Genomic DNA, 17929 nt, shown 5'->3' on the forward strand with positions numbered 1-17929 from the left:
AATTACCACATTCATGTAAGATGTAAAAGTTGATAAGGTAAAAATAAAATAAAAAATAAAAAAATTTAAAAAAAATTATCTAATTAACTTTTACATCTCACATGGAGTGATATTGTATGGTGTTATTGCACCGAATCCAAATCCCCTCAGCTATCGACTACTGCAACTACACGGATCTGTCATTGTAGGTGACACCCCATGCTAGAGAGAGAGAGAGAGAGAGAGAGTGGAAGATTTACTTAAGTTACAATACTTTATTTTTATTTATTTTTTTTATAAAAATAATAATAATAATAATAATGATGGACATTTGAGTGTAAGATTTCTTTTGTATTGTGATGTTTAAATATAGTGCTATTTTACATCAATTTAAAAGGGTTCAATGTGAATGCCCTCATATAACCGATAAATGCCATACTTATTACACAAAATTACTACTTTTATGAGGTGTGAAAAGTGATTGACAGATACCTTACTTCCAATTTCTTTCCTTGGAAAAGCTAATTTTCCAACTCAATAAAATACTAAAATTATAGAGTTTATTCAATCGGGAATTTTAGTCCATAGCCTAATTTCATCAAATTAAAGATGATTGGCAATTTGGCATAGTTATCTACCGAAAAATGTTGTGCCACGATAAGTCAGCACAACGTCTCGCCACAATTTTTTTTATATAATGAATTTGTGAGTAGATGAAAAAAAAAAATAATGAGTCCATATAAGTTCACAACTCATTAAATGTGTATAAATCAATATCAATATATATATATATATATATATATATATAAGCAGAGACCTCAAGTGGGAGAGCATGAAGATTTTCCAAGTGACACATTCGTTGAGCTTCTCTCATTTAGACTTCCACATCATCAAAGTTTACATTTATGTAAAACTTTTAATTCATTGAATGTGTCAATGAAGTGAATCCACATTAATTATTTATAAGTATGCACTAATTATATATATATATATATATATAATAATTTTATATGATTTTTTAAAAAAATATATAAGAAAGAAAAAAAAACATCACGTGAGAGACTATGCGATTCTGTCATGTGACACTTTGTAAGAGTAATTTTTCATTTAGCTTTACACCTCAACTTCTTTACATATTTGGATTATAATAAAATTTTATTAATAGGATATCACTATTTTCACTGAGTGTTTAACTTATCACTATTATACTTTAATAACATAAATGTGATATCATAAATTTTAGATGATATTTTCATAAGCCAACTAAACATTTACATTTTTCTCAACAAAAAAAAAAAAAAAAAAAAAAAAAAAAAAACTAAACATTTACATGAAATTACAATTTTTTTTATGCTAACTCTAAGCTAATGTAGAAGCAAAAATTATGATTAAAAATTTCAATAAAAAAATAAATAATTAAACAAACAATCAACTTATTATACCACATTATTTTTAAAAGATATTATACTACATAATAACTAATTTTTAATTTATATAACTTTTTTTCTATAGTTTAAACTCTTCCATTCCCTTAATTTTGTATTAAATCATTAATTTAACAAAAGCTTTTTCATGTTATAACAACATTATTTCATGTTATTACTTTAAAATATTTTAGATATTTTATATAAGTTTTCACATCACATATTAAAATATTATCTGCGCATCGCGCGAAACCATGACAAGCGATAACAAAAGCAAGTTGGGAACACACTGTATGTAATATCTTCTTCGAGATAGCTTTCATTATTGTTCTGTCAGTAATCTGTCAGTATCCTTAATTAACAATGATATTTTGTCATCATTCAAAGAGAAGCCACCCCATCTGGAAAAATATGAATCGTCCATGTTGAACTGTCCTCTGTAACTAGACAAGGACCACGGGCCCCAAATCGTGTATGATTCTTTTTTTTTTTTTTTTTTTTGGGATAGGAAGACTATGATCTCCATGATGTTTATGTAGCTTTCCAAATCGTGTATGATTCTAAAAACTATTTAAGACCATAAACTTTATACCATAGTTTAACGATTCTACCCCATCGTTAGCTATGAAGGGTGGACAAAAATTGAGAGGTTTATGTAAAAGTAACAATTAATCAATTATATCATACATAAAATAATTGACAAATATTAAATAATACAATGAGTAATATGGGAGGGATCTTAAGCCCTAGTTACAGTAAATAGTTTTTTAAACATCTAGATTTAATACACCATAAAATATGAGTTGTAGTCTTCAAATCTCAAAATTTCGAACTTTTGCCTTAAAAATGCTGTTTTCAAAAGTTCTTTTAGTGAAATTGCTGAACGTTTGTCAATCTCAACTACAACAGCTTTTAACTCCTTTAAAGTACTTTCGACCCCTTCCTTCAAAATGGGAGTCTATTACTCAAATTTCTTTCCCTTGCATGTTATTTACAATCTTGATCGAGGTATTATTTGGGATTTTTGAAATACACCTTATGTGATAATTCACAATAATAAAATCAACTTGTTTATTATAAAAAATAGGACATAAAATTCAAAAAAAAAATTGTGAAAAAAAAATAGTTTTTATATTAGGTTCTTTGTATTTATCGATATGAAATAGTACCCTCAATAATATTGGAGTACTTAGATAATTTTCCATCTTGATCTCATCATGGTTAAGTGGAATGGTAGAAATTGGCATGGAAAGTTTGTTCCGCTAATTTCCAAAGGAAGGCCAATCAGATATAGAATCTTTTTTTTTTTCTTCTTTGGGGGATCCAAGGATGGACCATTGATTTATTGACTAGGCCAAAGATAACGAAAGAAAACAAATAAGGAGAAAGAAAAAAGAGTTAGGGTTCTACTTTCCACCCACTAAATTCTCTCCAACTTACTCATTTTCTTCTTAGGATTTTACACAATTTACACATTTGTCCATGTGTGATTAGATTACATTATTTACACACAACCCACCACTAGAACTTAATGAAAAGTAACCAAATTATCACTTGTCACGTGTTTAAGTTGTGTCAAAGTGTGTAATTCTAGACTTTTTGTTTCACTTAATTTTCTACAACACAAAATCATAGAGAAGTATAATAAACTATAAATCATGCTACAAGGATAAATAGGTTCTGTTACAAAAACAAAATCAACCATCAACAATATTTGAGACAACAAATTTCATAATTTTTTTTAGAACTTGTTAATAAATCATAATTAGTACTTCACTTACACATAAGATCATCACTGACATCACTATTATTATACATTAATCTCAATCTATCACCTCAATAGTTATTAAAGAAAAAATAATTGTCAAATTTGTTGTGTTATTAGACTTATTAACGGATTTTTCACAACCCTCTTCGTAATTTGCAGATTATAAGTATTAAGTATTTTTGTTTTTAATGCAAAATTATGAGCCACCAGTATTGGCCTGTGCTGTTGCTGAAATTTTATCACAAATATCTGGAGAAGAATCGTCTTCAAAGCTTAAGTGGGGAAGCAAAACTTTAACAAAAAAAAGTTTTTTTTTTTTTTTTCCTGAATAGATTATAAGTATAAAATACTATAAATTATGACTACAGCAACATCACCGTTTATAAATGTCAAATTTCTGGCCTGTATTTTGTTTTACGTAAATCTCCTTTTTACCCCCCGAAAAAATCATCTTTTTTATAAATAAAAAAGTAATTGTAAATCAGAACTATGGCAGAGAAAAGTCCATAAACAAATGTTATTGAGAAAGCAGAGTCGCAAATATAAATAGATCACCATCTATAGAATAAGAGGAATCATACACTTGCTTTTATATCCATTAAGACTCCAATGGCTTTTCTTGCATGGCTAAAGGAGAGCTTCCAACCCTTCTTACTCATCGCATCCATTTTCCTAGTGGTGTTGCTGAATATTTTCTTGAAGTTGAAATCAGGAAAAAGAAAATTCAATCTCCCACCAAATCCTCCAAAGCTACCTATCATTGGTAATCTTCACCAACTTGGCAACATGCCTCATCTCTCTCTCCAGTGTCTTGCTCAAAAGTTTGGACCAATCATGTACCTTCAACTTGGTGAGGTCCCAACAGTTGTGGTTTCCTCAGCTAGACTAGCCAAGGAAGTAATGAAAACCCATGATCTGGCACTGTCAAACCGTCCACAAATCTTTTCAGCCAAGCACCTCTTCTATGATTGCACTGATGTTGTTTTTTCCCCATATGGTGCATATTGGAGGCATATTAGAAAAATATGCATACTTGAACTACTAAGTGCCAAAAGGGTTCAATCATATAGCTTTGTTAGAGAAGAAGAAGTAGCACGTTTGGTATGTAGAGTTGCTGAATCATATCCCAGCACCACCAATCTAACCAAGATGCTTGGACTATATGCAAATGATGTCCTTTGCAGGGTTGCATTTGGGAGGGATTTCTCAGCAGGAGGAGAATATGATCGTCATGGTTTCCAAAAGATGCTTGAGGAGTATCAAGTTTTGCTTGGAGGATTTAGCATAGGAGATTTCTTCCCTTCCATGGAGTTTATACACAGCTTAACAGGCATGAAATCAAGACTTCAGAGTACTTTTCAACGCTTTGATAAACTCTTTGACCAGTTGCTGACTGAGCATGCAAATCCCAATAGAGAAAAAGAGGAGAATAAGGATCTTGTGGATGTTTTACTCGATATACAGAAGGATGGCTCTGATGAAATGCCACTCACCACGGATAATATTAAAGCCATCATCTTGGTCAGTGAACACTTACTCTTCCTTCATAGCCATAAAGTCCCAACTTACAAATTGCTGTTGAATAGTTTTGAGTAATGTTAGATAAATAATTTCACAACATCCATCCTACTTGTCATTGAAGCAATATCACTTCCATATAAACTCACATTACTTTTATTAGCACCAACCACAAAATGCTACTTCAGTCTTATCTTATTCATAAATTACTGACATGACATGTTGTCATAGGAAAAATCACTACTACATATTAGCACCAACCATAACATGTCACTTCACTAATTGTAAAATAATTTTGTGATTTAAGACTTACTGGAAAGTCTTAGCATGCATGTGACACTGATTAGTATTGTTACTGCAATTGCAGGATACGTTTGCTGCAGGAACTGATACAACCTTCATCACCCTTGACTGGGGAATGACAGAACTTATCATGAACCCTAAAGTCCTGCAAAGGGCACAAGCTGAAGTCCGAAGCATTGTTGGGGAGAGGAGAGCAGTTTTGGAGAGTGATCTGCCTCAGCTACACTATATGAAAGCTGTCATCAAAGAGATCTTTCGATTGCATCCTCCTGCTCCAGTATTAGTCCCAAGAGAATCCATGGAAGAAGTGAACATTGATGGCTACAATATTCCAGCCAAAACACGGTTTTTTGTCAATGCTTGGGCAATAGGGAGAGACCCAGAATCTTGGGAAAATCCGTATGTATTTGAACCAGAAAGATTTATGGGTAGCCCTGTTGATTTCAAGGGACAGCATTTTGAGCTGATACCTTTTGGTGCCGGTAGAAGAAGCTGCCCAGCTATCACATTTGGAACAGCAAGTGTTGAGCTTGCTCTGGCTCAACTTCTCCACAGCTTTGATTGGGAGCTTCCCCCTGGTATTACAGCTAAAGATTTAGATATGACAGAGGTTTTTGGCATCACAATGCATAGGATAGCTGATCTGATTGTGATTGCCAAACCACGCTTTCCCTTGGACCATGCAAATGATAATCCAAAGATTTAGTCATCTATTCATCCATGCCAAAAGAGGAGAAATACAAAGTACTCTGCCAAACAGGAGGAGAAATAGATATTGACTCTCCTAATCAATATGTTAGAGCAAGCAGGGGAGGTAGCCCACAAGGTATTATGGAATAAAAATATCTGATGTCTTGCCTTAATCTCATATAATGCATTTTCTACATTTGAAACGAGAGCAATACAGGACAATTTTTTTTTTTCAAAATTGTTAAGGTGCCAAGATGTGAGCTTGATAATGAAACTTCAATTTTATGTGGACATTACTTTATTATGCATCCATCATAATAGATTGTGTTAACTTATGAAAACTTTGTGTCCTAGACTTAGTGAAATAAGGAAACTGGTAATTCTTGAGCTTGCATCTGCATATGAACCTAAAGGCCTGAACAATTCCATTGATTCACACGGTAGTATATGTTAATCATGTAAGGATAAAGAATTTAATTGTGTTACAGAAAGTAATAATCAAAAATCAAGTCAAGCACTTATTGTCTTCCAAGCTAAAGATGTACTGGATGAAGAAATGTAGACACTTTGGTAAGCTAACACCTGCAATCATTAGATCTTCAACCCACAAACACACCTTCATTCCACTCCACTCTAATGAAGGGAGGAGGTGCTTTTTGAGATAAATCTAATTCGCACAAGGAAATGAGGACACATAATCACCAAGTCATGGACTTTAATTCAATAATCATTTGCGTGCCAACCAGCAACAAGACAAGCCCTAGCTTTTCATGGTTCAAAGCAAGTACAATAAATCAGCAAAGGCTAGTGTTGGCATCATCTTCTGGTTTGGTAGAATGCTTGGTGAGATTGTGAATCGGGCAACTAGCATGTAGACTTTAATGCATATTAATAAATTGTAATACAGGTTGAGCCTTTAACCAATGCCTTCAAAACAGGGAAAAGGAAATGATAATTCAGGAGTCATGGAGATACATTCTGCTTTGTAATAATGTCCTAAGAAAAGGAAAAAGGAATAGAAAATAGTACAAGGGTAAAAAAATTGAGAGAACCAGTTTAGCAAAGAGAAATGTGTACATGAGAACCAATTAATCTACCACAATAATTGGATAAGATGCGTGCAATATATGGTCTCTACCACTATTGCAAGCTATCACAACAAATACACTACAAAACACATAAAATTTGTTGAATGATAATGCATGTTTATGTGGAACAGATAAGCATTGAGCCAAAAATAATATTCAAAAACGAAAAGTGAAACTAGACCTGTCCATCATTTTGTATTCAGTAGAGGGATGAACATCAAGTGGGGTTTCGTTAGATAGCTGAATTGCATACCCAGGTTCCCCAGGTGTAGGAACATTTACTTTTTCTTCCCTGACCTATATAAAGCAGTAAAACCATGACATGAAATTCCTGAGCCTCACAATTTGAATTCATTTGGAAAGAGATGCTTTGATCACCTTCAAAGTGAATAAACTGCAATTGATACAAAGATCAGCATAATCAATTTATCTAAATGATGGCTGCAAAGTTAGGCCTCACTGGCCAAGACATGGCCCAAGAAAGGCAAAGGGGTCTTTACAAATCTCAAATTGTGTATCTTGCTCAACCTCCTTTACAATGGATATAGAGTCAGAATGCTAAGTGAAGGTGTAGCCCCAACGAACTGAAATATTAATCTTAGAGATCATACATGTCAAAGCACTCATACCTTTCACAAACTCTTAACAACCAATGATTTGCAAATAAATGTCTGGTCCAGGATTCTTAGTCATTAATGTAAAAAATGAGTATCTAAAAAAATCTTCTAGTACGTATCTTTAAATTTCATGATAATCAAAAATCATTTCTGAAAATACTACAGTCTGCCTATACATGTGGTGCCTCGTCCAGATGAGAAGGGCATTGCCCATGAATTTACTGGAAGATTTTTTGACAGTACCGACATAATGACATATATCATCTTTTGTGTTCATTTCTACATGCCAGTACATGCTAAAGTCAACACATTTAGAGAGAGAATCCAGATTATCCCATTTTCTTTCACTTTTTAATTTTCCTATCTATTGGAATTTTCCCAAGAAATGTGATATAGCCTACAGATTATAGATCCACCACTCAATTAATGGTGACTTCAATTATAAGCAGACCCAATAAATTCAATTTTAGGCAGATTCATGCTAGTGATCAAAACAATAATTCACTTAAAACAAGACATTGCAATCCTTCAAAACCAAAGTGTTCAGCTAGCAAAAACAACATCAGTTCATTAGTTTCCTTACTAACCCATCTACTCCATGCCCAAAAGAAAGACATAAATACTGTTAATTTGGGGTTCAAAACACCAGAGCTTCCCATCTCTTCCTGGCAACAGCCATATATTTCATTTGCTTCAATTCATAATCTTCACCATCAGCTCCCATTTGAATAGTAAACCAATGCTGAATTAGATACAAAGACAACCCACATTAGAAACAATGAGCAGTAAAACAACCACAAAATCTCCATTGGTTACTTTAAGTTTAAACTTTGCTTTCTTTTCTTTCATCTTCTTAGAAACCAAACATAGACAAAAACAAAACACCCACAAAAAATTAAACGAACCCATTAATCAGAACAAGGAAAAGTTGGAACTTTTGCATACCAAAAGGTGGGTCACAGTTTTAGAGAAGATAGTACTAAAAAAACAAAGCAAAAGACACTTGAAAATTATACGTTACAATCCGACTTGATAAAATAAGGATATGCTTATCCGGGATAATGTTCTGCTCGGAACAGTATTAATCCTGGTAAGAACCACTTATTTTGGATTATTTTTCATTTATTGCCTCTGTGGGGCCAGGAAATCGTACAGCCACGGCCCACTCCAAGCCAGACCCAAATGGTCCAGTCTGAGGAGGGATGACTACCCAAGGCCAATTTGGGGAGCAAACCTTTCTTTGGCTCCGCGCCGAGGATCCCCTCGTCCTCGGCATACTAAGGATAACTATAGGGGAGGGGGGACAGACCCAGAGCCAGTTGTCACCTCAGCACTTAATACGTTCACCTAACCCTTCTGGCCGCATTAATGGGGATGCAACCCCTAGGTAGGGCTACATCGATCAGGGTGAACCACTTGAGCACGGATACGACCTCTGATGGGACAGGTGGCCAGAGGAAAGGCCAATGAATGATCAACAGAAAGTGGAAGAGAGTAATATATAAGAGAGGCAAGCAAAATGTAAAAGGGGGAAGAAAAATGGTTTTTTGAGTGAAAGGAGGAAAAAAGCCTCCTCGGCCATGGGCCGAGGAGCATCCCCTAGTTGTAAATCGTTCTAAGTGTTTCTTCAATAAAAGAGAAAGATGTTCAGGCCTCTAAGACGCCGGACGGTGCTTAAACCTTTAACCCACTCTCTACAAATTCATTGTTTTGGGTTCGTTGGGCCTATAACCAATCTCTTTTGGGCTTAGGCTACAAAAATCGACCCTACAGCCTCAATTGAGAATTTGAGAGTGTGTTTGACAATTGACAGTCGCTTTTACATTTTATGTATCACTTCCTTATTCTCATATTTTTTTCACTTTTTCAAAAATTTCAAGTTAATTTCAAGTTACAAATATAGTTTAGCCTAATTTTAGCAAAAGTTTAAAGCAAAAAAATAAATAAATTGTTCTCAAACGGACGTATACACACACAGATAAAGATTTTTCAATCAAAGGTCAAAAAATAAACAATTTTTTTCCCCAAAAAAAAAAGTCTTAGGTGGTCATATTTTGTGTTTGTTTAGCTAAATTACAAATTGTACACTCTAACTTTAGCCTATTTTCTTTTTAGTTTGTATGATTTAGATTTTTTCAATTAATGGTCAATTTGTTTCAACAAAATTGTCTCATTTTCCTGTGTTAGATTATGATCTTAAAAAAGATTTTTTTTTTTTTTAATTTAGTTTGACTAGCACTAAAAATCATCAATATTTATTGTTATTAAAACAATTGTATGAAGAACATTTTCACTCACAAATACAAACCCTAAATGGTAAAATAACTTCACTTTTTAAAGACATTTGAAAGCCTTAATTGGGAAATATACCCTAAATTTGCAATCCATGCAAAAAATTAGAAAGGTAAGTAATTGATTTGAGTTAAAAATGTAATTTGACACAAAGTAGCAAGTTTGAAGAGAAAGTGTGGGCGAAAGAGCTTTTGCAAAGGAGCAAGTTTGATGCCCTTGTTTAGGTTGTGCTTGTAATGAAAATATTAGAATAGGTTTTAATAAATGTCAAACATAATGTTTGTGTGATTGTTGAAAGATTTTAAATTTAAGAGTTTTCACCGGTCGTAATTTTTGGAGATTTATTTTGGGCTATTGATTTACTGAAGGTTTTGATTTTTTTTTTTTTTTTTTTTTTTTTGGAGAAGGTAGCATTTTAAATCTATGGAGTCTAATTCATGATGATTGTTTATTATCATCAGTTGTAATTTTTCGAAATTTATTTTGGGCTATTGATTTATTGAAGATTTTGTTTTTTGTTTTTTGTTTTTTTTAGAAGGCAGCATTTCAAACTAATGAAGTCTAATCCATGATGATTGTTCTTTATTATTAAGTTAAGATACTAATTATTTTTTATGTAAGTGAATATTGAACTTCAAATCTTTTATTCAATGATTAAAAAAAAAAAAAAAACTTTACCAGTTTATTAGAATTATAGACCTTTGAGTTGAGTGTGAACTGAGGTGGAAAGAGGTATAGGTCAAGCAACCCATGCCTTCTAAAATCACATCATAAGATTCTTCAAAAATAAAAAATATTATAAAAAAATAAAAAAAATCTCTAGACAAATGATCAAGGTCACGCCCACTAAAAATAACATCACTTCTTTGCTAAAAATCTTCTATGAAATCCATCCTGTCCTTATTTTCTAACACATGATAGTCTTCTTTCCAATTCCCTTTGTGACGAGGCACACTCATCTTTCTTAACATTTTTAATCGGTGGCTCCTTTAAAATTAGATATATATTTGTTTATCCTACATGACTTGTTATAATTAGAACTGCCCCTAACCATTAAAGTCTCACTAATTGTGTCCCCATGTGCTTGCTTATCTTTCCTATGGTACTCATTAATAGTCAAGGCATTAGATGTAGGAATGAAAATTTTGTCCCGCCTCACTTGCCATGCCCAGCAAAGGTGGTGGGGAGGAGATGGGGCGAGATTTTAACCTCACACTTCAGGACAGGGTAGGGTGGGGATGAGTTAGATTTTTTAGACCCACCTCATCCTTGCCCTGCATTGATAAATGTTATAATTGTAAAATTTTCATATCCTAAAACACTACTAATTAACAAACATATCAATATTAACTTATTTTATTTTACCCAACGTGGCTTTCTGCCTTTATTTTGTTGTTTGTTATATTATAAGATTTTTGTTTTTGTTGTAATATTTCCTTGTCAAACCCTTGGATAATATAATTTAGTTTTTGCTAAAAATTAGTTTGATGTGATGGGATAAAGTTATCTATAAATTCAAGTATATTTTTATTAATGAAATAGGTTTTATTAAAAAAAAATGTAATAGTTGTGGGGTAAATTAATAAAAAGTAAAGTTTTACGAGGTGGAACAGGGCTTTACGAGCCCCTAGAGGCAGGGATGGAGTAAGAAAATTTTTCTCGTTATGCGAAGCGAGGTGGGGGTGAAAACCCCATCCTTCAGTCTCTTTCAACCTTACCTTGTCCCATTGCCATCCCTAATTGGTGCACCATAAAATTTAATCTCATCATTTTCATATGACAATATAGTAATAAGTTAACATTTTAACTTTTAATATTAGTCCTTGAAACTAATTACATCTAGTGTAGTACTTGTACCAAATTTCAATACAACTCGAAGTCATGACTAGTGAAGGCGCTGGATGATATCTTTTTCGGTAAATTACAATTTATCCCCTTGTGATTTAACCAAAATTTAAGTTATCTACTTGTAATTTAAAATTTGACATTTTACTCACTTAGTTTTGACTGAAATTTAAATTACCTACCTTGGGTTTGAAATCTCATGATGCAAGTGTTTCATTGGATTCTTTTTGAACTTATTTAATCTTATCTTATTATATTTTGTGTGTTTTTGAAGGAGAGAAACATAAAAGTGGAGCAAAATTGCATGTTTAGCCATGTTTTTAACAAAAGTGGATTACAAATCTTTAACTGAGCTAACATCAGGTGAGTAAAATGTCAAATTTCAAACCACAAGTAAACAACTTAAATTTTGGTCAAACTATAGTTGGATAAGTTGTAATTTGCCCTATCTTTTTAGTAATAAGTACAATGATTCTTTGCATAATTTAGGGCTTAATGCACAAGACACGCTATACCCATGCCTTTCCCAAATAATAAAATATGATTACGATGAGAGCAATCTTTGAGACATTGTGCAAGCGCTATTTCATGAAGAAAGTCGGTCTATTGCCCAAATTTCTTTGTTTTGCGTGTTACTTACAATCTTGACTATTAATAGGTAATTATTCGTGTTTTTTTTTGGGAATACAGTTAATGTGGTAGTCACATTCATACTAATAAAAACAAACCACTCAAAATAAATAATACATAAATTTATAATACTATCACTTACAAAAAAGCTTAACCTTTGTAAATACGAAACATTTTTTTTTTTTTTTTTGAGAATCAAATACTAGCGAAATTTATTAATAGAAAATTCACTTATTAACTGATGTAATACTTTAGACCACTTATCTTTCTTTTCTTTTTTTTTTTTCTTTTTTCTTTTTTTAAAATAATATAGATAGAAGACTCAGGGATGGAAAATGAGGGAAGTGGGAAGACAAGGTGCTAGGTACTATTTGATCACATCATGATTAAGTGGAATGATAGAAATTGGAATGGAAATTTGTTTGTGATACTTCTTCCAAAGTAAAGCCAAGCAGATTCTTGATATTTTTCTTTTGGAGTCGGTCCAAGGATGAATCATCATCTACTAATTGAGCCAAAGATAGCAAGAAGTTGAAAAGGAAAAGATAAGGAAAAAATACAAAATACAAAAAGTATAAAAAGTATAAAAAGCCAAGCAGATTCTTGATATTTTTCTTTTGAGGTCGGTCCAAGGAAGAAGTTGAAGGAAAAGATAAGGAAAAAATAAAAAATAAAAAGTTTCCATCCACTGACTTCTCGATCAATCATTTTCTAGACAGTAACTTCACTAATATCTTCTGCACTCTGCAGCACAAACTTTGGGAGAGGTTAATAGGAAGTGCAATACTAGATATCTAAAATTTTTCGTTCTTTTCATAATTTACTACAGTGACAAATTATGATAGTAGTAATAGGACTTCTTCATCATTAAGAAAAACTGTGTGGCGACCGAGAAACTTTTAATAGAAACTAGATGATGCGCGGAAACTTTGCAAAATTATTTAAAATATTTTGTATAATATTTATGTTTTACCACAATATTGCTGAGTGTTTTGAAACTCAATTTTATTCATTTATATTTTATATATGAAAAAAAACATTTGTCATGAAATTGGTTCTCGAATATTGATTGGAATTGCTATGCGAATTTAAATTTCTGAGGTTGGAACAGTCAAGTTTTTGGATATTCGTAGGAGACTAGCATATTATATTATTTGTAAACTTTATTTTTTAAATTGATTAAATGATTTTATAATTTGAAATTTATTAATTTAAATTCAAAGCACAAAATAGGTATCCTAAAATTACCAAAAAAAAAAAATTCAAGCAACCTTCCAAACACTTCCGCAACTGCTTCATTTTCATAGCTAGGTACCGAGCCCTAAATCTCAAATACTCATTTTATTATCTCAACAAAAAGAAATCATTTGTGAGTATCAACGTATAGAGACTGTGATAAAATAAAGAAAAATAGTTTAAAAAAATTTCATTTATAAAGATTTAATTGCCTTTTAGCAAGGCTTCCACATAAAATAATAATATAAAAAAAAATTCTAAAATCATCATTGACTTTTACTTTTATCATCCTGGCTCATATTGATATTGCACTAAATAACAATAAAAAAACTACAAAGAAACCTATAAATTTTGAGTTCTAAAATATAATATATATATATATATATATATATAAAACAACTAATCTCATCAATAATCAATTAGAAGGTTTCTTTCTATGTCTTTTTAGCTTTAAAACAAAATACATTTATGACTTACTCACAACAAACACCCAAAGCCAATCACAACATTTACGAAACCCACAACATTTGATCTCAACATCAAAATCATAAGTTGTCGTCACTTAATAAAAAAAGCAAGCCATTTTTCTTGTTTATAGCCAACCAATACTAGGTATCTGTCATTGAAACGTTCAAGATAAATAACATTATTCTTGGTCGGGATGTATTTGGGATGAGATGGCATAAAAGGTTGTAAGGTATATATAAAGAGTAGAAGTGAAAAAGGTTTATCTTGAAATATTGAATCAAAGAAAACAAAGAGTCTTACAAAGAATCCTTATTCTTCAATACGAAAAGTCTTGAACATTGAACTAAAAAAACCAAAAGTCCCTATTTATTGTTCTTATCTTTTGGCTTAAGAGTATTTAAATTCTCTTTTCAATGAGTACGCCACATAGTAGAACCACATGCTCTACTGCATGAAGTCTCTGTTTATATATATTGATTGATTTAGAACTATGACAAAGAAAAGTCCATAAACAAATGTTTTAGAGAAAGACAAAATTTTGTAACAAACTTAGTTATAGCTAATGATTGCAATTCCTCTCAATAGATTTTTATTGGATGTGGATTTAGAAAAATTCATCATTGGATTACATTTTTTTTTTCTTCTATACTTGTAAAATTTTCAGAAAATAAAAAATTAATAGTTATATCATCAATCAAATGTTTAAATTTTGAGTTTTTGTAGTTTAAAATTATATATAAAAATAAGTTTATAAATCAAATACTAAATGACATCTAAGACACGAAATTTGACATAAATGTTAAAAACATAAAAAAAAAAAAAATGCAATCTAATAATTAGATTTTTAATATATGTAGTAATGTTAATTATTTTAAAAGGAGTTGTAGCCAATAGCTACAACCAAGTTTATAACCAAATTTTGTCCTTTATGAAAAGCACAGTCACAAATATAAATAGATGACCATCTACTGAACAAGGGGAATCATTTACTCTCTTTAATGTCAATCAAAACTCCAATGGCTTTTCTTTCATGGCAAAAGGAGAGCTTCCAACCCTTCTTGCTCTTTGCGTCCATTTTCCTAGCGGTATTTCTGAGTTTTTTCATGAAGTTGAAGTCAGAGAAAAGAAAATTCAATCTCCCACCAAACCCTCCAAGGCTACCTATAATCGGTAACCTTCACCAACTTGGCAACATGCCTCATCTTTCTCTCCAGTGTCTGGCTAAAAACTTTGGACCAATCATTTACCTTCAACTTGGTGAGGTTCCAACAGTTGTGATTTCATCAGCTAGACTAGCTAAGGAAGTGATGAAAACCCATGATCTAGCACTATCAAGCCGTCCAAAAACCTTTTCGGCCAAACACCTCTTTTATAATTGCACTGATGTTGCTTTTTCCCCATACGGTGCTTATTGGAGGCATATTAGAAAGATATGCATACTCGAACTACTAAGTGCCAAAAGGGTTCAATCATATAGTTTTGTTAGAGAAGAAGAAGTAGCACGTTTGGTTAGTAGAGTTGCTGAGACATACCCCAGCACCACCAATCTCAGCAAGGTGCTTGAACTATATGCAAATGATGTCCTTTGCAGGGTTGCATTTGGGAGGAATTTCTCCACAGGAGAATATAATCGACATGGTTTCCAAAAGATGCTTGAGGAGTATCGAGCATTGCTTGGAGGCTTTAGCATTGGAGATTTCTTCCCTTCCATGGAGTTTATTCACAGCTTAACAGGCATGAAATCAAGACTTCAAGACACTTTTCAACACTTTGATAAACTCTTTGACCAGTTGCTGACTGAGCATGGAAATCCCAAAAGAGAAAAAAAGGAACAGAAGGATCTTGTGGATGTTTTACTCGATATTCAAAAGAATGGTGTGCGGGTCGCAAATGAGGCCGATGGACTCAGCCCCACTTGGGCTCACAACTTATTTCTTTGTTGGGCTGAATTTCCTACTATGGGTCGTTCTCCAACTAAAGGCTCAATGAGATCACTTTTCTCCTCTTCAGCAATACACTACTTCCTCTTCCTCCCCTAAGATATTCTCTCTATTTGAATTTTCTACTCTCTATCTTCTCCTCCCTTTTTTCAACCAACCCCTCCCTCTTATCCTCCCCTCCTATTTATAGTTCAAATCTCAGACATAGGTCATCAATAATCTCATAGTTAGTGCCACAGAGGGTCCAGTAAGGTTTTCTATGAGTGGGAGGTCAGGTATGGGTGGCTTTGGGACTTGGTTCCCACCTCCGTTGGTAGCTCGGCAGAGTCGGTGTGCGCTTAGTGTTACGGAGGGTCCAATCAGGGGGATGATAAGTGAGAATTTAAGCTTGGATGGCTTTGGGACTTGGTGCCCACCTCCGTTCATAGCTCGGCAGCGGCGCTTAGAGGGACTTCTCTGAGCAAAACAAGGATGACGCACTGTTCAGTGACCTTTCCCAACATGCTCGGTAAATATATGCCGAGCATAACTTTAGTAGTGAAGCTTGGGCCCCCGGACTGCGTTAGTAAGGGCTGGGCTTTTGGGCAAATGAGAGTTGGGCCCAATTACTGTACACTTGAAGCGGAGATTAGGACTGAGTGGGCCTAACTGTTCGGATGCCGCACAAATGGCTATGATGAAATGCCACTCACCACAGATAATATTAAAGCTATCATCTTGGTCAGTGAACACTCTCTTTCACCTCCCTCATTGCTATAAAATCCCAACTTGTTGAATATAAACCCCCTTAAAGTTTTAGCATACAGATTACTTTATTCCTCAATTAAATTCAATTATTTGATTGTGTGGCAATAAATAATTAATTCAAGCATGTGATTGAATATAGTTGAGAAACCTACAGTATAACACTAAGGAATTCCTATGGACTAAATCATTGACATCACGTTTATTAGTACCAATCACAATAGATTATGCTGATTAGTATCATTGCTTCAACTGCAGGACATATTTGCTGCAGGAACTGATACAAATTTCATCACTCTTGACTAGGGAATGACAGAACTTATCATGAACCCCAAAGTCATGGAAAGAGCACAAGCTGAAGTAAAAAGCATAGTTGGAGATAGAACTGTTTTGGAGAGTGATCTTCCTCAGCTACACTATATGAAAGCTGTCATCAAAGAGATCTTTCGACTACATCCTCCTGCTCCATTATTACTCCCAAGAGAATCCATGGATGAAGTGAACATTAATGGGTATAATATTCCAGCCAAAACTCGCTTTTTTTTCAATGCTTGGGCAATAGGGAGAGACCTAGAATCTTGGGAAAATCCAGATGTTTTTGAACCAGAAAGATTTATGGGTAGCCATAGCACTGTTGATTTCAAGGGACAGCATTTCGAGCTGATACCTTTTGGTGCTGGTAGAAGAAGCTGCCCAGCTATCACATTTGGAACAGCGAGTATTGAGCTTGCTTTGGCTCAACTTCTCCACAGCTTTGATTGGGAGCTTCCCCCTGGTGTTACAGCTAATGATTTAGACATGACAGAGGCTTTTGGCATCACAATGCACAAGATAGCTAATCTGATTGTCATTGCCAAACCACATTATCCCTGGGACCATGCAAATGATAATCCAAAGATTTAGTCATCCTCCTGGGCCCTGGCACCATCAATCCATGCCAAAAGAGGAGAAAGACAGGAGGCACCCTATCAAGTGGACAACAGCTACCCCACAAGGTACAACGGAATAAAGATATCTAATGTTTTAATCTCTTTTTTCTTTTTTTTGGTTAAACTGGAAAACTATATTAAGAACTAAGCAGTAAAAATAGGTTCAGGACAGAGCCTGTTTAAAAACAACCCACTAGCATCAGCCTCCAAAACACTAGTTAAGTCCATAGGTGGACTGGGAAAAACAATAAAATCACCCTCAATTGAGGTGCCTAATTTAGCTAAGAAATCGGCACATCTGTTAGCCTCTCTGTAAATATGTCTAATACGAGTTTGGGGAATTCAGGGGATCATGTGCCTGCAATCATCCGTAATAGAAGAGACAAAAGTGTTAGAGTGGGCTGGCGAATTAAAGGCATCAACAATGGCTTTAGAATCCAATTAAATAAGCACAGCTT

General features: G+C 33.5%; 1 protein-coding gene and 1 pseudogene across 1 annotated transcript; both read left to right on the top strand.

Moving 5' to 3' along the window:
• Positions 1-3674: 3674 nt before the first annotated feature.
• LOC112001163 (cytochrome P450 71AP13) lies at positions 3675-5973 on the top strand. The gene is made up of 2 exons (XM_024033338.2): positions 3675-4692; positions 5057-5973. The coding sequence occupies exons 1-2, from the start codon at positions 3781-3783 to the stop codon at positions 5696-5698; spliced, it is 1554 nt and encodes a 517-aa protein (XP_023889106.1). The 5' UTR covers positions 3675-3780; the 3' UTR covers positions 5699-5973.
• Positions 5974-14849: 8876 nt separating this feature from the next.
• On the top strand, positions 14850-17650 carry LOC112001159 (cytochrome P450 71AP13-like; annotated as a pseudogene).
• Positions 17651-17929: the final 279 nt, after the last annotated feature.

Source organism: Quercus suber, unplaced genomic scaffold, assembly GCF_002906115.3.
Source record: "Quercus suber isolate HL8 unplaced genomic scaffold, Cork oak 2.0 scaffold_688, whole genome shotgun sequence".
Classification (NCBI taxonomy): Eukaryota; Viridiplantae; Streptophyta; class Magnoliopsida; order Fagales; family Fagaceae; genus Quercus; species Quercus suber.

Bases quoted from the DNA above. Each gene is read 5' to 3' on its own strand.
- LOC112001163 (XM_024033338.2), top strand. From the start codon at position 3,781: ATGGCTTTTCTTGCATGGCTAAAGGAGAGCTTCCAACCCTTCTTACTC. The intron at 4,693-5,056 runs GTCAGTGAACAC...CTGCAATTGCAG, and splicing joins ATATTAAAGCCATCATCTTG to GATACGTTTGCTGCAGGAAC.